This window comes from Cynocephalus volans, chromosome 4, assembly GCF_027409185.1.
Source record: "Cynocephalus volans isolate mCynVol1 chromosome 4, mCynVol1.pri, whole genome shotgun sequence".
In the NCBI taxonomy this organism is placed as follows: Eukaryota; Metazoa; Chordata; class Mammalia; order Dermoptera; family Cynocephalidae; genus Cynocephalus; species Cynocephalus volans.
This window is the reverse complement of record NC_084463.1, coordinates 26,750,887-26,770,888: the sequence shown is the minus strand read 5'-3', so window position 1 is coordinate 26,770,888 and position 20,002 is coordinate 26,750,887. Positions and strand designations below refer to the sequence as shown.

Below are 20,002 nucleotides of genomic sequence, written 5' to 3'. Positions count from 1 at the left end.
TGTTGGTTTATATATAAAATATAAGATTGTGGTTTCTATGTAGTCTTCAATAATCTCTAAGTTTTGAGAATTGAGTAAAGATCATTGGAATTTTAGTTTGTTTCAAAAACTTAAAAGCTTGGATGGTGGCAATGGTTGCACAACAAATGTGAATGTACTTAAAGCCACAGAACTGTACATTTAAAAATGGTGAAAAGGGTAAATTTTATGTCATGTGTAATTTGCTACACACACACAAACTTAAAAACATATTTTTCTCTTGTTTACTCATGCTACTTCCGTAGCCTGAGATATTCTTTGATGTCGTCAGCCTTTCAACATGGCAAGAAGTATTAAGTGACTCTCAACGTGAGCACCTGCAGCGGTTTCTGCCTCGCTTTCCTGAAGACAGCATTGAGCAGCAAAATGAGCTCATCCTGGCCCTGTTCAGTGGGGAGAACTTCCGCTTCGGAAACCCCCTGCACATTGCCCAGAAGCTTTTCCGAGGTCTGTAGCTCGGCATTCTTTTTTTGAGGGGGCGGAGGGTATGGACACAGCCACTTATGCAGATACTCCTTTCTTCTATTTTGCTTATTTTCATGTACAGTTACTGACACAGCAGAGAGTGGTTTTGTGTAACACTTTGCTATGTAGGCCACTTTTTTTAAAAGAAAATTTTATTGAGGGCTGGCCAGTTAATTCAGTTGGTTAGAGCTTGATACGGATAACACCAAGGTCCAGGGTTCGATCCCTGTACCAGCCAGCTGCCAAGAAAACCAAAAGACAACAAAAAATATGATTGACTTTCATAGAAAATACATAATATGAATTCAGCTGTGTAACCACTACCCAGATCAAGAAATAAAACATTGGTAGCATCCCAGAGGTGCCCTTTATGACTAGTCTTTAAAAATATTAAACTTGCCATTTACTTTATTACATGTATGTTTGTGCGGGTGTGTATACACACTTTTTTTTTTTTTGCTGCAGAAAACGTGACACTTCACCACCAAGCACTTCATGTGTATATCTCTGAACAAGGACATTCTCCCACACAGTCACAGTCATGTTATCACACCCAAGAAATTTTACATTAAGCAAGTAATATCATAGAATATTCCATGTTCAAACTTTAGTCCTCTAAATATCCTTCATAGTTGCTTTTAAATCCAGGATCCGTTCAAGGTTCATTCGTTGTGTTTGGGTCTCACGTGTCTTTAGCTCTTTGAATCTAGGGCCCTCTGCCTTTCTTTTGGTCTTTCAAGACACTGACATTTTTGAAGTGCCCAGGACACTTGAATTGTAAAGTGTCCTGCTTTCTGGGAATGTGTCTTTTTGTTTCCTCATGCTTAGATTTGGGTTAATTACTTTTGGCAAGACACTGTGGGAAATGTTATTTTTCCTGGTGCTTTACCTCAGGAGGCACATGGTGTTGATTTTTCCAGTGGTGTCTCCCAGACCTTGATTGTAAGGGTATCTTTTTTCCTTTATAATTAAGAAGCAATCTGTGAGGTGATACTTTAGGACCATGTAATAATCTTATTTCCCACTTTGTTTTACCCGGTGGTTCTGCTTCCATTGGTGATCCTTGCCTGGATCAATTATTACATCAGGGGATGCAAAATTGTTTGGGACAACTCTTAAGTCACAGTTTGCTCTCTGTTCTATGCAGAGGAACAGAGGAAGCTTCTTCCTCCCTCCTTTCTGAGGTGACTTTGTTTTGGCAGGAGGCCCTCAACAAGGGCAGCGTGTTTCCTTGAGTTTTGTTCAGCTGCAGAGCTTGACGACCCCTAAAGACTGGAGAAAGCAGGCTTGTCATTTCAAATCTCTCATTATCTTAAGGGTTTAAAATTAGCATTCATTCCTTTGATGAGTCATTAGTTTAAAGAGGAATTCCTCTCTGTGGTTGGCAGGGATCTATTTCACTGCACTTGGGGGCCTCAGGTGGGAGTACACCTCAGTATCTCCTCTGATAGAGCAGGAGTAGGGGAAACTATGTTGCATTACCATGGTTATCATGGTTATTAGCATTAACTGAGCCATCATTACTTTTCAGCATCCTTTAATTTTGGTTCTCTCTCTTGGTTCTCTTAAATACTCACTTTCTGTGGTACAGAGTTTACCTCATGTTAAACATTCATTAAATATTTGGAGACTGTTGCATATATAGTTGTATCTCTATTTTTTTTAAGATGGACACTTTAACCCTGAGGTGGTCAAGTACCGGCAGCTGTGCTTCAAGTCACAGTACAAGCGATACCTCAACTCTCAGCAGCAATATTTTCATCGGCTGCTGAAGCAGATTCTTGCTTCCCGGAGTGTAAGTAATGCTGAGAACTGGGTACAAAACATTGGCAGTGAACTCACAGATATCCTGGCTTCAGGAAGAAGTTCAGATGCAAAACATGAAAGTTACTACTAAGAAAAAAATGTTACCAATTAAGGATGATACAACAAGCTATGTCATCTTTTCTTATGATCAATTTTAAGATGTACCCCGATGTCGAGATGTTAAAACTTGAAAAGAAAAAAAGAAAAAATTGCCTCCTAAAATTGATGAAATATAGTGGCCAGTTAGCTCAGTTAGAGTGTGGTGTTACAATACCAAGGTCAAGGGTTCAGATCCCCATATAGGAGAGCTGCCAAAAAAACCCCAACATTGTATATATATAAATAAAATAGCTTTAATTTTACCAATATAAAAAATGGAATTCAGATCCGTTATGGGTTATGAAGGAAAGCTAGGATGCTCTGGAGTTGATGTGCAAGTGTGCACGGGCCTCTGGGTGCTGTGACAGTTAATGTAAACCCACCAAGCTCAGTGGCCCCTCAGTCTGGACCAGCCTGGTAATTCCCCAAGGCAAAGTTGTTTTGACTTTAAGTGATTCTTTAAGCTTCAGTATAGAAATACTTGGGTGTTTAGTATAGTAAATATTTATTCTTGGTGGAGCAGTTCAGCTCTCAGATTTGGAATTTTTCACCATGTAATAATCAATGTAGTCCCTTTTTATGTGGACATATTTATATATATGCATCTTTCTGATCTGGAGGAAGGGAATTGAGCTTGTTACACACCAAAGAGGAGAAAATGTAGAGTGCATATTGTTCCAGAAGGAGCTGTGGATGATGGCGTGTGCCCATCTGATCTCATCCTAGGGCCTGCTGGAGATGGCCCGTCGGAGCGGCCCGGCCCTCCCCTTCCGGCAGAAACGCCCTTCACCATCCCGCAGCCCTGAGGAACGCGAGTGGCGAGCGCAGCAGCGCTACTGGAAGGTGTTGAGGGAGGTGAAGGAGGAGTGTGGGGACACAGCCCTGTCATCCGATGAGGAGAGTGAGTATCCTTGGGCACTTGAGGTAGCTGGGGTATTGGATTTACACCGGCTGCTTGTCCAGTTGGAGCCAGTGGTAGCCATTTATCTCCCCAGCAAAGAAGCCCTGCACGTTGTCTTGTCAGGGAGGGGGTGGATAGTGGGACTCAGAAGCCCTTGGTCTTTGGGTCGCTGGGGCTTTGCTGTCAGGAGGGAGTGACTACATGCCTTTTACCCTTGTGCTCATGTGCCATTCGAGTTTAGATGAGAACCTATTGGACGAATCCCTGCATGGCAGGGCTCTCTCCACAGTAGGCCTGTCTGGTCCCATTGTGCCACTTGAGAGAACTGCTTTTCCCCTTACAGGAGAGTAGTAGTGACTGTTGGCCTGCTGCAATGCGACCCCATCACTCTGTTGAAGTCTCTCTTCCTGGAAGAGCCGTTTAAATGACATAAGTGTGCTCCAGTTCGTCTGGGGAAGGGTCAGAAAGGAATGTGGAACACTGGCCTCCATGTTGTTGCCTTAGCCTTGTTGAATCCAAATGGCCACTTACCCAATCTCCCCTATTGGAGTCCACAGCCACGTTGGATTTACAAGAAAAATTTTCTTTTGAAGATCTCAGCTCGTGGCTTCCAAGCTCTCCAGCACGTTCTCCTAGTCCTGCGGTGCCCCTGAGGGTGGTGCCCACGCTTTCAACCACGGACATGAAAACCGCAGGTGAGAACTGAGCTGATGCTGCTGCCATTCTGGAGGTCCTGGAGCAGATCTGAGAACTCCCTTAGGGGGAGGTAGGGACTAGATTCTCACCTGCCAGCAAAACAGCAATGCTCCTTGGAGTGAGGCAGTGTGGAGAGGCTTTCGTACCATTCCACTTTTTTACTCTGGAGATAGGCCTGCCTTCTTTCCTTTGTTTTGAAAATTTTCCTCAAAATGACATGATCAGCTGGTTTTGGAATAAAGAAAGCAGAAACTTAAAATAGAAGGGACAGTTCAGTAATAGAACAGAAGAGGTAATCAGAGCCGTAACAGTTTCCTAGAATGTTGATGACATTGGAGAAGAGTTTTTATTTGAAACAGGAACCAAAGAAGAATGTTAAGAACCTGTAGTGTGTTTTAGGACCATCTAAGTAGCTGAAGTCATTGTTATTGACCAATGTATAGAAAAATGGAAATGTTGATTTTGTGACTGTTTCAAGGTTTTTGGACTTGTAGTACACAGGGGTCAGCAAGGAAACTCAGAGAAATATCTTATTTTTGAATGTCAGAGGTGACTAGAAAGATTTAAGCTGGAGCATTGTGACAGTGAATGACCTAGTCCGTGTGGTTTGGTTCATTTTCTCTCAGATAAAATAGAACTGGGGGACAGTGATCTGAAGATAATGTTAAAGAAGCACCATGAGAAGCGGAAGCATCAACCAGTAAGCTTGGGGGGGGGGGGGGCGTCAGTGGTTTTCAGTTTGGTATCTCTGGAGTGGCTATCCAAGGAAGATTCAGGCAGTCTCCACCTCATTATCATTTAGGGGGCAGGAGCAACCAGAGGCTAGTTAGCATCAAAGATGGGAGACAAGTGCTTCTTAGCATAGTGTCTGCTTTAATCCTCACAAGGACACTGTTTGGTATATTACTCATTATGTCTGTTTTACCAGTGCTCAGAGAGGTTAAGGAGCTTCTTCTTGGTCCTACAGCCGATAAGTGGCAGAGCCAAGAGTCAGACCCTGTGCTCTTCCCACTTTTTACTGTTTCCATTACTCTTCTCTGCCAAACCAAGGTAGTGCCAAACCAGACTGAAAAGATGATATCTTCAGGAAGAAAAGACAGCCCGTCTGAGGCAGAGAGGTGAGGTGGGACGAGTCTCTCTCACATTGGAAGTCAGAATGGAGTTCTGGGCCTGGCCGGTTAGCTCAGTTGGTTAGAGTGAAGCCTTATAACACCAAGGACATGGGTTTGGATTCCCGAACTGGCCTGCTGCCAAAAAACAAAATTAAAAAAAAACTTTCTCCATATCAGAACTGAGTTCTCTCTTTCTGTTCCACTTACTGTGATATTGGGCAGATCCGTTAATTTTTTTGAGCCCCATTTTCAGACTTTGTAAAATATAATAATACTTAATACAGTTTGAAGAGGACTGAGATAAGGAGTGCAGAATAAACTGTAAATGCTATACAATAGAAGGGTTGGAACTGGAGTCTTATGCACCATTATGAAGAGCAATAGTTTTTATCTCTGAATAATTTTAATTCAACAAGATTCCCTCAAGTGTACCCAACATCTAATTGTATCTGTTAGGTAATTGGCAAAATCACCACCAGTTTTTGCTCCTTTTTTGGTCCTCCATAACCAAATCTCTGAATATCACATCCAGGATCACCCGGACCTTTTGACAGGGGACCTGAGCCTCAATGACATTATGACTCGAGTAAACGCTGGCAGGAAGGGCTCTCTTGCAGGTAAATGACTGTGGGTCCCCTCTAGGTAGCCATCACCTGACTGTGTGTTAATTGCATGAGCCCATCTACATGTGGCAAAAATAAGTGAAACCACAGCTTCCTTCCTTCTGATGACTTTGTTTTGTTACTGCCTCTTATGGACTTATAGGTGGGAAATAAATTTAAAATCAGTACAATAGATTATCGGCTCTTAATAGATGTTAAAATTAAGCTGTAAATCACTCATTGAAGGTGTGGCCTGTTAGCTCAGTTGGTTAGAACAGAGTGTTGTAACACCAAGGTCAAGGGTTTGGATCCCTGAACAGGCCATCTGCCAAAAAAAAAAAAATCATGCATTGAGTGGTTGGAAAAAAATAAACACCTAAATGTCTTATTACAGAGACGTTTTTGTCTTTGACTGGTGGACCTTGGGAAAAGAATGCAGATAAGACTTCTTACCTCCTGCTGTAGAAAATGTAGTTCTGTGACAGGTGGCGTTTTTTCTTCCTAGCTCTATATGACTTGGCTGTCCTCAAAAAAAGGGTTAAGGAGAAAGAGGAAAAGAAGAAGAAGAAAATGAAAACGATCAAATCAGAGGCAGAGGATCTGGCTGAGCCCCTAAACAATACTGAAGGAGTCCAATCTCTTTCAGAGGCCCCATCTCCACTGGCAATACCTGCTATTAAGGAAGAGTGAGTGAGCAGCAGCTTACATAATGCTTGGGGTGAAAGTTTAAGCTGAGGGCTGTCCTCAGTCTTCTGGGGCTGGTTGTGAGCTGGCTGGAAGTGTGGGACCTGTGAGCCCTGAGTCCCAGGGATCCTGCGGGGAGAGTGTATTGTGTGCTCCTTTCCTGAGCTTTCTTATGACTGCTAGGAGACTTGGGGGGCCTGAACCAATCTGGGGATATGTTTTTGGTCTTTTTGGTTGTTAAGTTCTTCTTCCCTCATTAGGCCCCTTGAAGACCTCAAGCCTTGCCTTGGAATCAATGAAATATCTTCCAGCTTTTTCTCTCTTCTGTTAGAGATCTTGCTGCTGGAGGGTCAGGCTAGCCTTCCTATGGTAAGAGTTTTGGAAAAGTAAGATGTACATCAAAGTTTTTAAATTGTCAAAATCTTTAACAGTCTATAGCTTGAAGTGGAACATTGGGTTCCTCCCAAAGCTCTGCAGCTAACGTGCTTTGTAACTTGGGCAAACTCTGGACAAGTATACCCAGCTTGCCGTGGCACATCTGGGGAATTTCCTTGTACAAGAAAAGTCTAACTGTGTTCTTCCTTTACTTTCACTCAGCTAGAGGAGCGAGTGTTGGATTGGCAGTCATCTCCAGCCAGCTCTCTCAACAGCTGGTTCTCTGTGGCCCCCAACTGGGCTGAGTTGGTGTTACCAGCCCTGCAGTATCTTGCTGGAGAAAGCCGAGGTAAGGTACTTTTTTATGTAGGGTCAGTATTTTTTCCCCCTTTTGTCTAATTAATCCTTATAGTAAACTGCAGCTTTGCTCGTCTGAACCATTATGCCTTTGTATAATCCCATGCTTTGGAAGTCTCTGCTATCCTGATATGCTGTGAAACATTCAGAAGCTGTCTCAGAGCTCAGGGATACCAGTTACTTGTGAGGTCAGCACTCTCTGACCTGTGTGGCTTGTTGATGTGATCTGTTTCTTGCAGCTGTTCCTTCCAGTTTCTCTCCATTTGTTGAATTCAAAGAGAAAACTCAGCAGTGGAAATTACTTGGTAAGTAATTCATATTACCTACTCCTAACAATAGGCTTCATTTTCTCATTTCCTCAGATCCTAAGCTCCTTATGTCTTCCAGTCAGTACGGTCCACCAGATTGGCAAAAAAGGCAATATTAGATTTTACTTATTTTGCTCTGTGAAGGAATCCTTTTGTATTCTCAAGATATGGGTTTCATCCCGCCCCCACCCACATGTTGGACTTTGGCTCACTGAGGCTGAGGTGGAATAGCCCTTTTCGTTATGGTGCAGTCTGGTGATGTCTAAATTTAAATCTGCACGGGCATTTTATAATAGCACCAACGTTTATATTGACCATACCAATGGTTTGGGATTAATTTGTAATACAATTTTTCTTTCTTACAGATGAGCTTTGTTATTGAGGATAATGTGCAGCAAGCTGTTGGACAGCCCCACATAGTCTATTTCTAAAGAACAGTGTCTTTAGTTTTAATTTATAAAGCCCCACTTAGTGTTTAAATTGCCATAACATGCACCTGAAGTAACTTGGTGGCTATCACCTGGTGATAGTGATGAGAGGGAAATTCAGTGTTGGTTTTCTATTGAAATTCACAGATCCTTTTTTCTCTAGTGATGATATAATGGAGAGCAGGTTATGGAAGCAGCAGATTCATTTATTCCTTATAATATTTATTCAGCTGTAGGTGTCAGGCACTGTGCTAGATGCTAGGGTGTAAAGGTACACGTCACCGTGCTCCCTCGTGGGGCCTAAGGTCTGTTTAAGGAACAAATACTCATTCAAATTAAACAATAACTGATCATTTCTGTAAAGGAAAAGTACCAGGAAGGATGGGAGTCTATATTAGGGATTGATGTGGTTTGGAGAGGCAGGGAGGCCCTTTCTGAGGGAATAGTGTTTGAGCAGAGAGCCCTGATGAGTAGGTGTGTGCTGGGCAGACGGAGGGGAGGAGTGTGCAGGTGTAGGAAGCTGTGCACGTCGGAGTGCTGGGGAGATGCACTGAGAAAGATTGCACGATCCTGTGAGCCATGGTATGGATCTGGACCCAGGAAGAGAGAACGGGTAAAAAGGAAGAGTGATGTCAGACCTGGCATCTCTAGATTTGTGTCAAGTGGAGAAAGGGGCCCTTCATCGAGGTAGGCAGCTGTGGAGGACTAGACCGGGTGAGGGTGAAGGCCACAAGTTTAGTTTTGGACGAGCTGAGTTTGAGCTGCTTTGAGATATTTAAGTAGAGATGCTGAATTGGTGTAGGATATGTGGATTTAGAATTCAGACCAGAGAATTAAGTTAGGGAGTTGTTGGCTTGTATGTTGTAAAGGGCATAGGTGATGCTGTTTCCTAGGGAGAAAGGTAAGGTGAGGAGAAGAGGGGGCCTGGAGAAACCTCACAGAGGAGCAGGCTGTGTGGAGGGAGAGCATGAGGAGAGGACGCGACCACAGAGTGGGGAGGAAAACCCTGAGGTGGTTGAGTCTTCGAAGGTGAGGGACAGGAGCACCTAAGACTGGGGAGTGATTGTTAACGTGCATTGTTCCTAAAAGAGCCAGTAGGAGAAAGACTAAAGGTTTATGGTCATGGAAGACATTAAGAGTTTTCAGTAAGAGTGTTTCCTTAGCGGAATGCTGAGGGTAAAGGACAGTGTGAGCTGAAGGTGACTCATGAGAGCTGACTGTGCAGCTCTTCCCGACAGGCGGGTGGCTGGAGTCAACCGAGGTGGCACGCCAGCGTTGGCACACTGTTTCTTAAAGGACCGGAAAAGTATTTTAAGCTCGTGAGCCAGATCCTTTCTGTTGCAGCTACTCAACTCTGCCCTTGCAAAGCCATTGTAGACAGTATGTAAATGAATGGGCGTGGCTATATTCTTACACTATCGAAATCTGCAAGTGCTGCCAGGGCCCCCTTTCCTGCAGCCAGTTAAACATTTTTCGGTGCACCACTGGTTAAAGGGACAGTGGCTCGAAATAGCTCTTTCTAGAAGTTTAATAGGAGAAGGGATGATAGTAAGGGGGACTTTAGGCCAAGAGAGGAATTTTTTTAAATGGAAGAAATCTTGAACGAGTTTAAGTGCCGATGGGAAGGGTACAATGCAGAGGAAAAGTTGAAAATAGGGAGAGAAGAGAAAATGCACCATAAATTCCTGAGAAGGGGGGAAGGATTGGCCTTGTTTGGTAGGAGGTGGCAGTTTTCTTGTAGGAGGAGGAAAGGAGGAAATGATGGATACACAGCAGTGGGCTTATAGGTTTTATCATGGGAAGTTTGGTCCATTGGCTTTTCTGTGTAAAGTAGGTGTTGGTGTTGGTAACACCAAGGTCAAGGGTTGGGATGCCCATACTGGCCAGCCATCAAAAAAATAAGTAGGAGGTGAGAGAGGTGAGGTTGTCTGTTGCTAGCGAGAAGGGAGGTTGGAAAAGAGTGGGGAAATAGTCATTCTGGAGTGTGGGAAAAGAGCTACACCAGCGGCAACCTGAGGACTGCCAGCAACGTTGAGGGCAGGGGGAGGCTGATTGTCATTCGCTTATCGTGTCACTCTTTGCCTGTTTGTGCAGAGTTTTTTCCTGGCGGCCCTCAACTGCTTTATTTGAAGTGTGCAGAATATAGGTAGTTTAGAATTTGAATTCTGCTGTGTGGGGGCACTGCACAGGTAGAAGGGCAGAGGTAAAAGTGTTGTTCAAATGACGGACTTGGGATCTGAGCTGAATAGGGAGAAAAGAGCGATGGATGGGGCTGATGTGCCTAGAGTGCCTTTGTGCCCCGCTAGCCAGAAGTCTTTCTTCACTGACAAGACTAGGATAAGTCCCTGCTGCAAGCTATCGTAGCAACTTTGTGACACCTCCCACTTGTAGAAGTGACTTAATACATGCTCTTTCCTCACTTGACTATAAAGTCGTGAGGGCAGAGACTGACCCCACTGAACCCCCCCCTTCACATGCAGTGTCTGCACACAGTGGCTGCTCAGCACATACCTACTGAATGAATGATTTAATTCAGTGACATTCAAGAGTGGTGGTCCATGCAGACAGTGAATGGAAGGGCAGTGCCTGTGTAGGGAACTGTGCTACAGATCCTGATAGAGACTCTCTCTGGTATAGACATAGCAGGTAAAGAGGAGGTGGGGTTCTGAATAACACCTTAGATCTTTTTCTTACATTTTGTCTTTTTGTTCCTCTCATAGGCCATTCTCAAGATAATGAAAAGGAATTAGCTGCACTCTTCCAGCTGTGGCTAGAGACCAAAGACCAGGCCTTCTGTAAGGTATGGTTTTTAAGAAATACCAGATCTTACTCATTGGGTTTTCAGAGCCTGTAAGTTAGCAAGAACTGTTTAGTTTATTTACCTGTTAATGTTTTCCTTCCTCCAGCAAGAAAATGAAGACAGCTCAGATGCCACAACACCTGTCCCTCGGGTGTGAGTATAATACTGTGACAGCGGATGGTGTCCCATGTAGCCATGGTTTAAGGTGCTGCCATGGTTTTGGTGATATTTCTTACTATGTTAGAGCTGTAATGGACTTTAGATATGCTAGGTGTCCACTTACTCTAAACCTGCCTCAACGTACCTGACAAGTGTAACATACTCCCATCAGTAAGAGTGGTTCCCTGTGGAAGGGGCTCTTGACTGGGAGAGGAGACTGTACAGTAGAGTCTCTGAGTGACATGTAATCTACCTTGTAGGTAGACATAATTTTTTCTCTGTGTACCCCTCCCTGGGTTCCCATTTGAGAATGGTTCATCTAATCCAACTTCCTCATTTTATCTATAAAGAAATTGAGGCTTGAGGTTAAGTGACCTGCTGAAGGTTACTGACAGGATCCTGGCTAGAATTTAGACCCTTTGACTGCTACTTCTGGACTGTTTATGTCACATGTTTTCACGTTACTGTTTCCAGCCAGGGGTGGTTCTGTAGTTAGATTTCTGAACACTAGCACAGGGGCCCAGCCTAATTGTGGCAGAACCGTTGCTTCACATAGTAGGGGTGTAGAACTCAAGTTTTGGGTACTTTCCCTGGGAGGCAGAAAAACTACCCTAATGTAACACATTTGAAGTCCTTTGTTCCTCTAAGGCTGAATTTGTTATTGCTGTTAGATTAGGCTTACTTAGCAGTAGTATTAAAAACAGTTGGTAAAAATGTCAGCCTCTTTCCCACCTACCTATACATTTCTAGGTTTCTAAGAATCAAGTAATTTAGGAAATACCAACAGGAATTTCTTGGTAGAAGCTGGAAAGTGGACCTTTTACCTTTGCAAGAATTGATATTTAGGAAGGGACTTCTCTTGTTGCAGAGGGAGTGGTTCTGGTTGCTGAAGACGGGGTGATGGGTCTGTGGCTCACATGCTAGCTCACAGAACTGATGCAAAACTCTTTACTTTCCAGAAGAACTGACTATGTGGTACGGCCCAGCACAGGTGAGGAGAAACGGGTTTTTCAGGAGCAGGTAAGAAATACCTAGAAGCCAGTGTAACTTTGTGCTTCTCTGAGGCCATGCAGACGCTCTGAGCTGACCTTGCATCTGCATTTTTGGAGGAGGTTCATACCCTCACCTTAGATATTCTTTTGGTTGGGATTGCTTGTTGGGGGTGGAAGTGGCTTGAGGTAAGGGAATGAGAAATACTTAGATGGTTTCTTCTTCCAGATAGCAAAATGCATTTATAATTTCTCCTTGTTTCTTTGCTCAGTGACTGGCTCTGTGGACTGTCCTTTTTCTACTGTGGTTGGCTCAGTATTCCTAGTGGAATTGCCTGTTTCCTTCCTGTTCTCATTTTTCCACATTGGTCCCTTTATTGAGGGGAGCTCTGGACAGAACCTCACTAATTCTGACTTAGGAGCCATCTCCCTTTTTCTCTTGGTAGGAGCGCTACAGGTACAGCCAACCGCACAAGGCATTCACCTTTCGCATGCATGGCTTCGAGTCTGTGGTGGGGCCAGTGAAGGGTGTGTTTGACAAGGAGACCTCACTTAACAAGGCTCGGGAACATTCCCTGCTGCGCTCTGACCGGCCTGCCTATGTCACCATCCTGTCTCTTGGTACGTGGTATGTACTTGTTATCAGGGATCCCTTACCCCACAGCTCTTCTCTAATCAACTGTGAACTCTGTCCTCCCCCCTCCTCCCCAGGGTTGGCTTTGGGGTGGTCAGGTATAGCTTTTGGAAACTGTGGCATTTGGGAGGTAAAAGGGGAATTCTACCCCCAGAGATTTATGCTGGAAATAAGTGTTTCTTCCTGAAATCCTGGCTCACATTTATGTTCATTTAGAAATTGCTCACAGGCCAACTAAGTAGTTAGGTTGAATGTAGGAATTTGCTTCCTCCAGGCTATGATTGCTTTAAAGATGAGGGTTTTTAACCTTTTTTTTGTGTGCCATGAATCCCTTTAGCAGTCTGATGAAACCCGTGGACCCCTTCTCAGAATTGTGGTTTTTTGTGTGTGTGATAATTAGTTTCAGTTTCTCATTAATAATAGACATTATATGCAGAGAATATACATCCACATATAGTTTTTCCCCATTTTTTCCTGTGGAATAATGGACACAGAATCAACTGTACAAATTTAACATATACATTCTAATAAGTTTGACACAGTTTGGTAATGTAGACACCTGTGAAACCAGCCATTACTGCAAAGTAGTGAACATATCCATCACCTCCCCCCAATATTTTTTTTAATTGAAAGATAGGTGATTATATATATTTCTGGGGTACAGAATCGAATGTCAGTACGTGTGTCCAGTATGTGGTGATCAAATCATGTTTACCAAACGTACTCAATCTTTGTGACCTTTAACTAAGAAGTATGCTCTTAAATGCATAAAATAAAATGCATAGTTACAAAAAAAATGTTGAAATTGTTATTAAGATGTTAAAACAAATTTATGGTGCACAAATAATGTGTTTTTATTATGATATTAAATGACAAGATCTAACAGCAGCTCTTATAACTCCTGTCATTTCCAAATAGTGATGAATGTCAGTGTTATTTTGAGTTGCCTCAATAGCTGTAATGCATGAAAATACCTGATTTCTATTACAGCATCACAGCACTGCCAGTATATGGTTTGGTACCTTTGCACATAATTGAAGGAAATGCTAAATTTAAGTTAAATATGTAGTTTTTTTTCTCACCCGAATTCTGGGCCCTCTGAATTCCAAACTGTACGTGGACTTTCACTGCCATCTCGCCTAAAAGTGTGGAGTGTATAGGAAACTCTGGTGGCAGAGATGCCAGCCACTAGAGGGCAGTGTGCGCCTGAAGCTGAGTCTGGTCAGGCAGAGAGAGGAACAGTAGTAATCCCAGTGAGCTCCACCCACCAGATCAGGTCAGGGATGGTGTTCTGTAGCAGGAGCCCAGCTTGACTCTTGAACATTGCATTTTCTGATGTCATCAGTTCGAGATGCCGCGGCACGGCTGCCTAATGGAGAAGGCACACGGGCAGAGATCTGTGAACTGCTCAAGGATTCTCAGTTTCTTGCACCAGATGTCACCAGCACTCAGGTAGGATGGGGAAGAGATTACTTTTGCGTTGTTCCAGAATGGATTTAAGAACTTATTAGGAAATAGAAAGCAAAACATAAATTTTTAAAAACCAGAATGAAGAAGGGAAAAAAATCTTGAAAAATGCGTACAGTGATAACCAAAAGCCCTTGCTGTCAGTGAAGCACACATTTGCCTGTAGGGTTTCCTTTAGTTTATAGTAAAGGGAAGGCTGGTCAGTTACTTAATTCACAACATCATTACAGTGAAAATAGATCAATATCTCAGTAATTTTACAGCATCTCTTGTTTTGCCAAATGATTTGGGAGGGCACAGCTAAGCTGAGATATAATCTGTTCATCAGCTGTGACTTGTACCAGGAGATTTTTCTCTAGCGTCCACATAACTTCTGTTATCTGGGTCATACTTGTCCCATTTTCCTTTGCTTTGGTTCATAGGTGAATACAGTAGTGAGTGGTGCCCTGGATCGGCTACATTATGAAAAAGACCCTTGTGTTAAATATGACATTGGGCGAAAACTGTGGATCTACCTGCATCGTGACCGGAGCGAGGAAGAGTTTGGTATGTGAGGCCTCCGGGTAGTATGTCCAACTAGACTAGGGATGCTTTTGACTTTCTGCCCCAATTCCATTCTTTTCATTGGCATTCAGGCAGGACAGGATTGTAGAGGCAAGATTCAGCCCACCAGCAAGGACTTAGTTTTTAATGAAGCCCCCACTTCTTGGTATGCTAAGGTTAAACTCTTGCTGAAGCTTACCATTCTTGTTTACAGAGCGGATTCACCAAGCACAAGCAGCTGCAGCTAAAGCCAGAAAAGCTCTTCAGCAAAAACCCAAGCCCCCATCCAAGGTGGTAAGTGACCTCATGAGAGCATCTGCCTTCAGGATTCTGGGATGGAGATAGCTTGGAATGGATACTCAGCTGTCATGTAACTCAGTGTGTCAGGAGCCCCAAGAAACTTCATGACACCAGCAGGTGAGTTTCCTTTTATCTTCCTTTTTAGAAATCTAGTAGCAAGGAGAGCTCCATAAAGGTCCTCGGCAGTGGCCCTTCCGAGCAGAGTCAGATGAGCCTCAGTGACTCCAGCATGCCACCCACCCCGGTCACACCTGTAACCCCCACTACGCCGGCCTTGCCTGCCACCCCGATCTCCCCTCCACTTGTATCGTCAGTGAACAAAAGTGGCCCTGCCACTGTCTCAGAACCAGCTAAGTCTAGCTCAAGGTAAGCATCTCCATTTTTTTTTCTCCAGCTTTTTCTTTCCAAAGTCTTTTTATGTGCATGTCCTAAGTTTTTATCTTTTGTTTTTCCCTGATTTTCTTATAGTGTTCTTCTGGTGTCCTCGCCAACAATGCCACAGCTGGGAACAAAGCTTTCCCCAGCTTCCAGCCAGACGCCACCCAATGCTCAGGCCACTGCCCGGGTCGTGAGCCACTCTGGCTCGTCTGGACTACCACAGGTACGGGTGGTGGCCCAGCCCAACCTTCCTGCTGTCCCCCAGCAGTCAGCAGGGTCAGCACAGACACTGCCACAGATGCCAGCAGGACCACAGATCCGGGTTCCAGCCACTGCCACACAGACCAAAGTGGTGCCCCAGGTAAACAGAGAAGCTGCAGGTCATTGGGAAACAGCCAGCAGTCCCAGAGGTGGGTGATGAGTCAGACGGACAGAGTCCAGCCAAGGACCAAGGAGCCGTAGGTTATTGCTATTGATGGTGATGGTCATCGAAACAACTCATTTAATGTTCAAAGCTGGGTAATAAGCATTTTTAGATATTTTGTTTTATGTGTTGGGAATCAGACCTTCAGAGAAGTTTAGTGATTTACCCAGGATCCTAACATTAGGACCCTGGTACAGGTGGGGTGTAAATCTAGGCCTTGTGAATCTGAATCTCAGGCTCCTTCCATTGTGCCTCTAGTCTTGGCCATACCACTAACTAGTTGTGTGATTTTAGAGATAGTTCAGATCCACTTTGCCTTGGTTTCCTTTACCGTAAAAGGGGTGTATTTCTCCTCAGTGGATAGGAATAAAAGGAGATATTACACGTAAAGCATTCTGAAAATTAACATGTTTACACAGATCTAAGGAGTATGCAGCGTCTGTTTTAGGGAGTGGTGAGCCTCGAGCACTGTTAGGCTGCAAGTGCTTTGATAGGAACACTTTCTGAGGGTAGCATGCGGGAGACTGCCTGGAGTGCTGGGCTTCATCTTAGTGTCTAATTATGCTCTCGGCCTCACGCCCTGCGCTAGACAGTAACGGCCACTGTTCCAGTCAAAGCGCACACTGCAGCTGCCACTGTGCAGCGGCCTGGACCTGGGCAGATGGGACTCTCGGTGACAAGTCTCCCCGCCGCAGCCAGCTCTGTGAGCAAGCCAGCCACCAGCTCTCCCGGGAGCTCTGCTCCAAGTGTCTCCACGGCTGCCGTCATTCAGAACGTCCCAGGACAGAACATTATCAAGCAGGTAAGTGGAGCTCTCTCCAGGTGGCTCTGACTCCTTAGTCTTCAAGCAGACGGCCGCTGGAATGGGAGGCTTTTGAACAGACTGGGTGCCCATGGAAACAAGATTTGCTGTCTTCGACACTGAGTTTATAGGTACTTCGAGTTGAGTTCCCACCAAAGGCAGCCTTTACATTAGATGCCGAAGAGATTCCTTTTGTTTGTTTCCATATAATTCAGTATTTAATAGTTGAGTTTCTGGATTAGGAGTAGACTCTTCATGAATTTAAAGTCTTACTCCTACGGCCATATTTTATTGGCTTTTCAGTTTCCAACTAGTAAAATTAGACTATGTTTGTACTTTGTTGGTTGTGAATATGAAAGGATAGTCAGTGGACTTCAGAGAATTGTTAGGCAGAATAGCAACTAATACAGGAGTTTCCTGTTTGCCTGTACCGTGCTGAGCATTTTATGGATTTTAAATAATCTGATCCTCATAGCACTGTGGCGTAGGCACTTTTGTTATCCCCCTTTTACAGATGAAGAAATGCAACCACGTAATGAACTAACTTTTTTTTCCATTCAACAAATATTTATTGAGTGCCTTTTGTGTGCCACTGTTGTTAAGTGTTGGGGATTTAGTGGTGTATTAAACAGGCTAAGTCTCTGTCTTCGTGGAACTCATATTCTCATAGAGCTGGGAGACAGACAGACCCTCCAGTGTGGGTAATAAATGCTGGGGCCCTCAGCAGACGGGAAGGGGTGGAGAATGGTGGTGTGCTGTTTAGCTCGGGTGATTGGAGAAGGCCTCTCTGAGGAGATGACATTTGAAAGAGAGATGAATGAAGTCAGTGTGCCGCGTGGGGAAGCTCAGGAGTTAAAACATTCCAGGCCTGGGAATGGCCAGTGAAAATGTCTTGTGTCAGGTCAGGAGTATGTTTGAGGAACAACAGGAAAACCATGTGGCTGAAGCTTAGTGAGCAAGATTATGTTGGACTTGGGTTTTAATGTGAATGTGATGGGGAGCCGCTGGGAGCTGGGGAGCCGGGTAACTTGCTTGGATTTACAGTTAAACCCTGGCTACTAGGTGGAGTGAGGTGTGGGGACAAGGATGTCACCAGAGGAGCCTGGGAGGCAGCTGCATCAAGTAGTCCAGTGAGAGGGCGTGCTGGCTTCGATTAGACGAGCAGTCTTGGAGGTGGCAAGAAGCAGTGGCATTCAGGATATAGTTGAAGGCAGGGCCAGCGTGATTTTCTGGTCACTTGAGTATGGGTCTGAGGGAAGGGAGTTGGGATTGATCCCTAGGTTTTGGGCTTGGGTGGCTGGGCTTCTCAGAAGAAAATTGAGGCATGGAGACTGCAAGACAAAGAGAAGTGTGCTCATGAAGGAGGGAGAGCACCTGTGTCAGGTGTGGTGATGGCATGTGAGAGCTGAGACTTGCTGGCCGTAGTTAGTTAGTGGGCGTAGCTGGTCCAGGGGTTTGGTGGCTTTTGGGGAATGGGTTTAAAAGAGAATGTGTATTAGTCCATTTTGTGTTGCTATAACAGAAATACCTGAGACAGGGTAATTTATAAAGAAAAGAGGTTTATTTGGCTTACAATTCTGGGACAGCTGCATCTGGCACAGGCCTCAGGCTGCTTCTGCTCATGGTAGAAAGCAGCAGGGAGCCGGTGGGTACAAGCAGATCACATGGTGAGAGGAAGCAAGAGAGAGAGAGAGAGAGAGAGAGAGGGGAGGTGCCAGGGCCTTTGAAACAACCAGCTCTTGTGGGAACTAATAGAATGAGAACTCACTCAGGCCCCTCACCCCCAGGGAGAGCATTAATCCATTCATGAGGGATCTGCACCCATAACTCAAACTGCCACACTTGGGATCAAATTTCCACATGAGTTCTCGGAGGACAATACATCCAAACTCCATCAGAACGTAAGGTGAGGAAGTGGAGGCAGGAGTATAGGTAATTATTAGATGAATTTTGCTTCTGAAGAGAGCAGCGAACTGGGGCTGGTGTGGAATGTAGAGTGGAGCAAAGGAGGCAGAGGGAGGTGTGGGGTCAGGCCAGGGTCGGTTGTATTTTAGGATGGGAAGTGTTACAGAATGTTTGCATTCTGGTGGCAGTGGTTCAGGGGAGGGGGAGAAAATTGATCATGCCACGGGGAGAGGAGGCCCTGAGTAGCCTAGAAGGGTTGCATCTGTTACTCATGGACGAACTGGCCCCACATAGGAGTTGGTGTATGAACTCTGCAGGTCTGGCTCCAGAGCCCTCGCTCGGGACCACCATGCCACACTTCTGCTGTCAGGGTGGAGGTTGGCCCAGCTATAAACACATTTCTGAGACAGTTGAGGAAATGTGAATATATATTGATGTAATTATGTTAGTAATGATAGCATTGTGATTATATATTTTTTTAGTTTAAAAAGTCCTTTTCTGATTTAGAGATGTGTACAGAAGTATTGATCAGTAAAATGATATATCTTGGATTTACTTTAAAATATTCCAATTTCCTCCCCCTCCCCAAGTGGGGAAAGATAGATAAAATAAGATTGATAAGTGGTAACTTTTGAAGGTGGGTAAAAGAAATGGGTTTGTTATACTAGTTTCTACTTTTGTGAATGTTTACCATTTTTCAGAATAAAAAGTTTTAAAAAAGTATGAAACGTACACCCATGAAACGGAGGTTTGCCTGATTCTACTGTGTAACCCCCTTAGCCCAGTGAATCCCTTCATCAATGCTGCTTCCTCCCCATGCAGGTGGCCATCACTGGGCAACTTGGGGTGAAGCCCCAGACAGGCAACAGCATCCCACTCACAGCCACTAACTTCTGTATCCAGGGTAAGGATGTATTGCGCCTGCCACCCTCTTCCATCACCACAGATGCCAAGGGCCAGACAGTTCTGCGAATCACTCCGGACATGATGGCCACATTAGCCAAGTCCCAGGTTACCACAGTCAAATTGACCCAGGATCTCTTCGGGACAGGAGGCGGTACTACAGGCAAAGGCATCTCTGCAACCTTACACGTCACTTCCAATCCAGTCCATGCAGCTGATAGCTCTGCCAAGGCCAGTTCAGCCAGTGCCCCTTCGTCAGCTCCAACAGGTACCACTGTGGTCAAAGTGACTCCTGACCTCAAACCAACAGAAGCCTCAAGTTCAGCTTTCCGCTTGATGCCAGCCCTTGGTGTGAGTGTGGCTGACCAGAAGGGAAAAAACACAGTGGCTTCTTCAGAAGCAAAACCAGCTGCCACAATCCGCATCGTGCAGGGCCTGGGAGTGATGCCTCCCAAAGCAGGCCAGACCATCACAGTCGCAGCCCATGCCAAGCAAGGGGCCTCAGTGGCCAGTGGGTCTGGAACTGTCCATACTTCAGCAGTGTCCCTGCCCAGTATGAATGCTGCTGTATCCAAGACTGTGGCTGTGGCTTCTGGGGTTGCAAGCACTCCCATCAGCATCGGGACAGGAGCCCCCACTGTGCGGCAGGTCCCTGTCAGCACCACAGTTGTGTCCACGTCCCAGGCTGTGAGTAACAGTAGTGGTAAAGAGTAGCCCTTCTGTTTGGGAGGCTTCTTAAGGCTGTTTAACTCCCATCACACAAGAGATTCCCTAAGAACCAGAAAACTTCTTTTTGGGAATAGAAATTAGAAGCCCTGTTTGTATC

At 44.8% G+C, this 20,002-nt stretch overlaps 1 protein-coding gene across 3 annotated transcripts in view; it reads left to right on the top strand.

The window, feature by feature from the left end:
* The window catches only part of NFRKB (nuclear factor related to kappaB binding protein), a 32,905-nt gene that overhangs the window by 4,412 nt on the left and 8,491 nt on the right, over positions 1-20,002 (top strand). For 2 of the 3 annotated variants that reach the window (XM_063093103.1, XM_063093102.1), the window contains exons 4-24: positions 285-486; positions 2,172-2,299; positions 3,136-3,310; positions 3,868-4,005; positions 4,633-4,706; positions 5,651-5,735; positions 6,226-6,406; positions 6,665-6,773; positions 7,002-7,128; positions 7,376-7,441; positions 10,593-10,672; positions 10,779-10,825; positions 11,791-11,851; positions 12,267-12,441; positions 13,800-13,906; positions 14,344-14,467; positions 14,679-14,758; positions 14,910-15,130; positions 15,233-15,503; positions 16,156-16,368; positions 19,096-19,863. In XM_063093103.1, the coding sequence (XP_062949173.1) occupies positions 285-486; positions 2,172-2,299; positions 3,136-3,310; positions 3,868-4,005; positions 4,633-4,706; positions 5,651-5,735; positions 6,226-6,406; positions 6,665-6,773; positions 7,002-7,128; positions 7,376-7,441; positions 10,593-10,672; positions 10,779-10,825; positions 11,791-11,851; positions 12,267-12,441; positions 13,800-13,906; positions 14,344-14,467; positions 14,679-14,758; positions 14,910-15,130; positions 15,233-15,503; positions 16,156-16,368; positions 19,096-19,863 (3,432 nt within the window). The remainder of the gene's footprint in view (positions 1-284; positions 487-2,171; positions 2,300-3,135; positions 3,311-3,867; positions 4,006-4,632; positions 4,707-5,650; positions 5,736-6,225; positions 6,407-6,664; positions 6,774-7,001; positions 7,129-7,375; positions 7,442-10,592; positions 10,673-10,778; positions 10,826-11,790; positions 11,852-12,266; positions 12,442-13,799; positions 13,907-14,343; positions 14,468-14,678; positions 14,759-14,909; positions 15,131-15,232; positions 15,504-16,155; positions 16,369-19,095; positions 19,864-20,002) is intronic. The other variant, XM_063093104.1, reaches the window with a different exon arrangement.